At 38.5% G+C, this 818-nt stretch overlaps 1 protein-coding gene across 1 annotated transcript; it reads right to left on the reverse strand.

The window, feature by feature from the left end:
* Window positions 1-302, reverse strand: dbf4 (DBF4-CDC7 kinase regulatory subunit; the record flags this gene model as incomplete). Its single annotated transcript, XM_014033054.1, is given in 2 exon segments — window positions 1-113; window positions 187-302. Coding segments are annotated over 2 exon segments (229 nt in total), but the record flags the coding sequence as incomplete, so codon positions are not given.
* Between the last annotated feature and the right edge of the window lie 516 nt (window positions 303-818).

Consider the following 818-nt stretch of genomic DNA (forward strand, 5'->3'; position numbering starts at 1 on the left):
CTCCTCCGTGTCCTACAGCACCTCCACGTCCTACAGCACCTCCTCTGTGTCCTACAGCACCTCCTCCAGATGGTTCAGGAGCAGGAACAGAGGAAGTGTTGCACGCTGCTCTGCTAAGAATAAAACATGTATAAAGAGAAAATGAAGAGTAAAATACTTTGATGGAAGTAGTGAGTAAAACGTTACCTGGTGACTTCAGTTTGGATGGGGATGAAGCTGAAGCGTAAAGCTGAAACCAGCCTGTCCACAGCAGAGTACTCCTCACTTTTACAGAAAGCTTTGTGACGTTCACTCTGTAGATGCTGAACACAAATGACTGTTAAATAATTGATGATTACAGCTGTCTAAAGAAAACCACAAAGTGAACAATGTTCTTCACTGTGCTACAATCTAAGAATGAGACAAAAACATTTAAAGCTCCTGTCATTTAAACAGAGAACAAAGAGACTTTACTGAACTACCTGAGACAGATTCTCAGTCACTGTGTTTCCATTCACCATGAAAATGCACTAATTAGAATTTCAAAAATAAATTTGCTMAATGGAAACACGTCAATTTTGGGRAAAAAAAWKACGTTTTCCRACAAAATGTTTTTGCACTAGGATGAGGTGGTTTTTCAGTCGTATTGAAATTGTTGTTTTTCACAAAACTACAATGGAAACACTTTTTTCACATCACAGGAGTCACGTGATCAACAACCGTCTGTTTCTACTGGTGAAAAAGACGATGATGAAGAAGATAACAGGAAGTAGAAGTAGTAGTAATATCACAGAAGTAGTATAAAATAGTAAACTCAGCGACTACAATTTGCCAAAAAC

The sequence above is a fragment of the Austrofundulus limnaeus genome, unplaced genomic scaffold (assembly GCF_001266775.1).
Source record: "Austrofundulus limnaeus strain Quisiro unplaced genomic scaffold, Austrofundulus_limnaeus-1.0 Scaffold1611, whole genome shotgun sequence".
Taxonomy (NCBI): domain Eukaryota; kingdom Metazoa; phylum Chordata; class Actinopteri; order Cyprinodontiformes; family Rivulidae; genus Austrofundulus; species Austrofundulus limnaeus.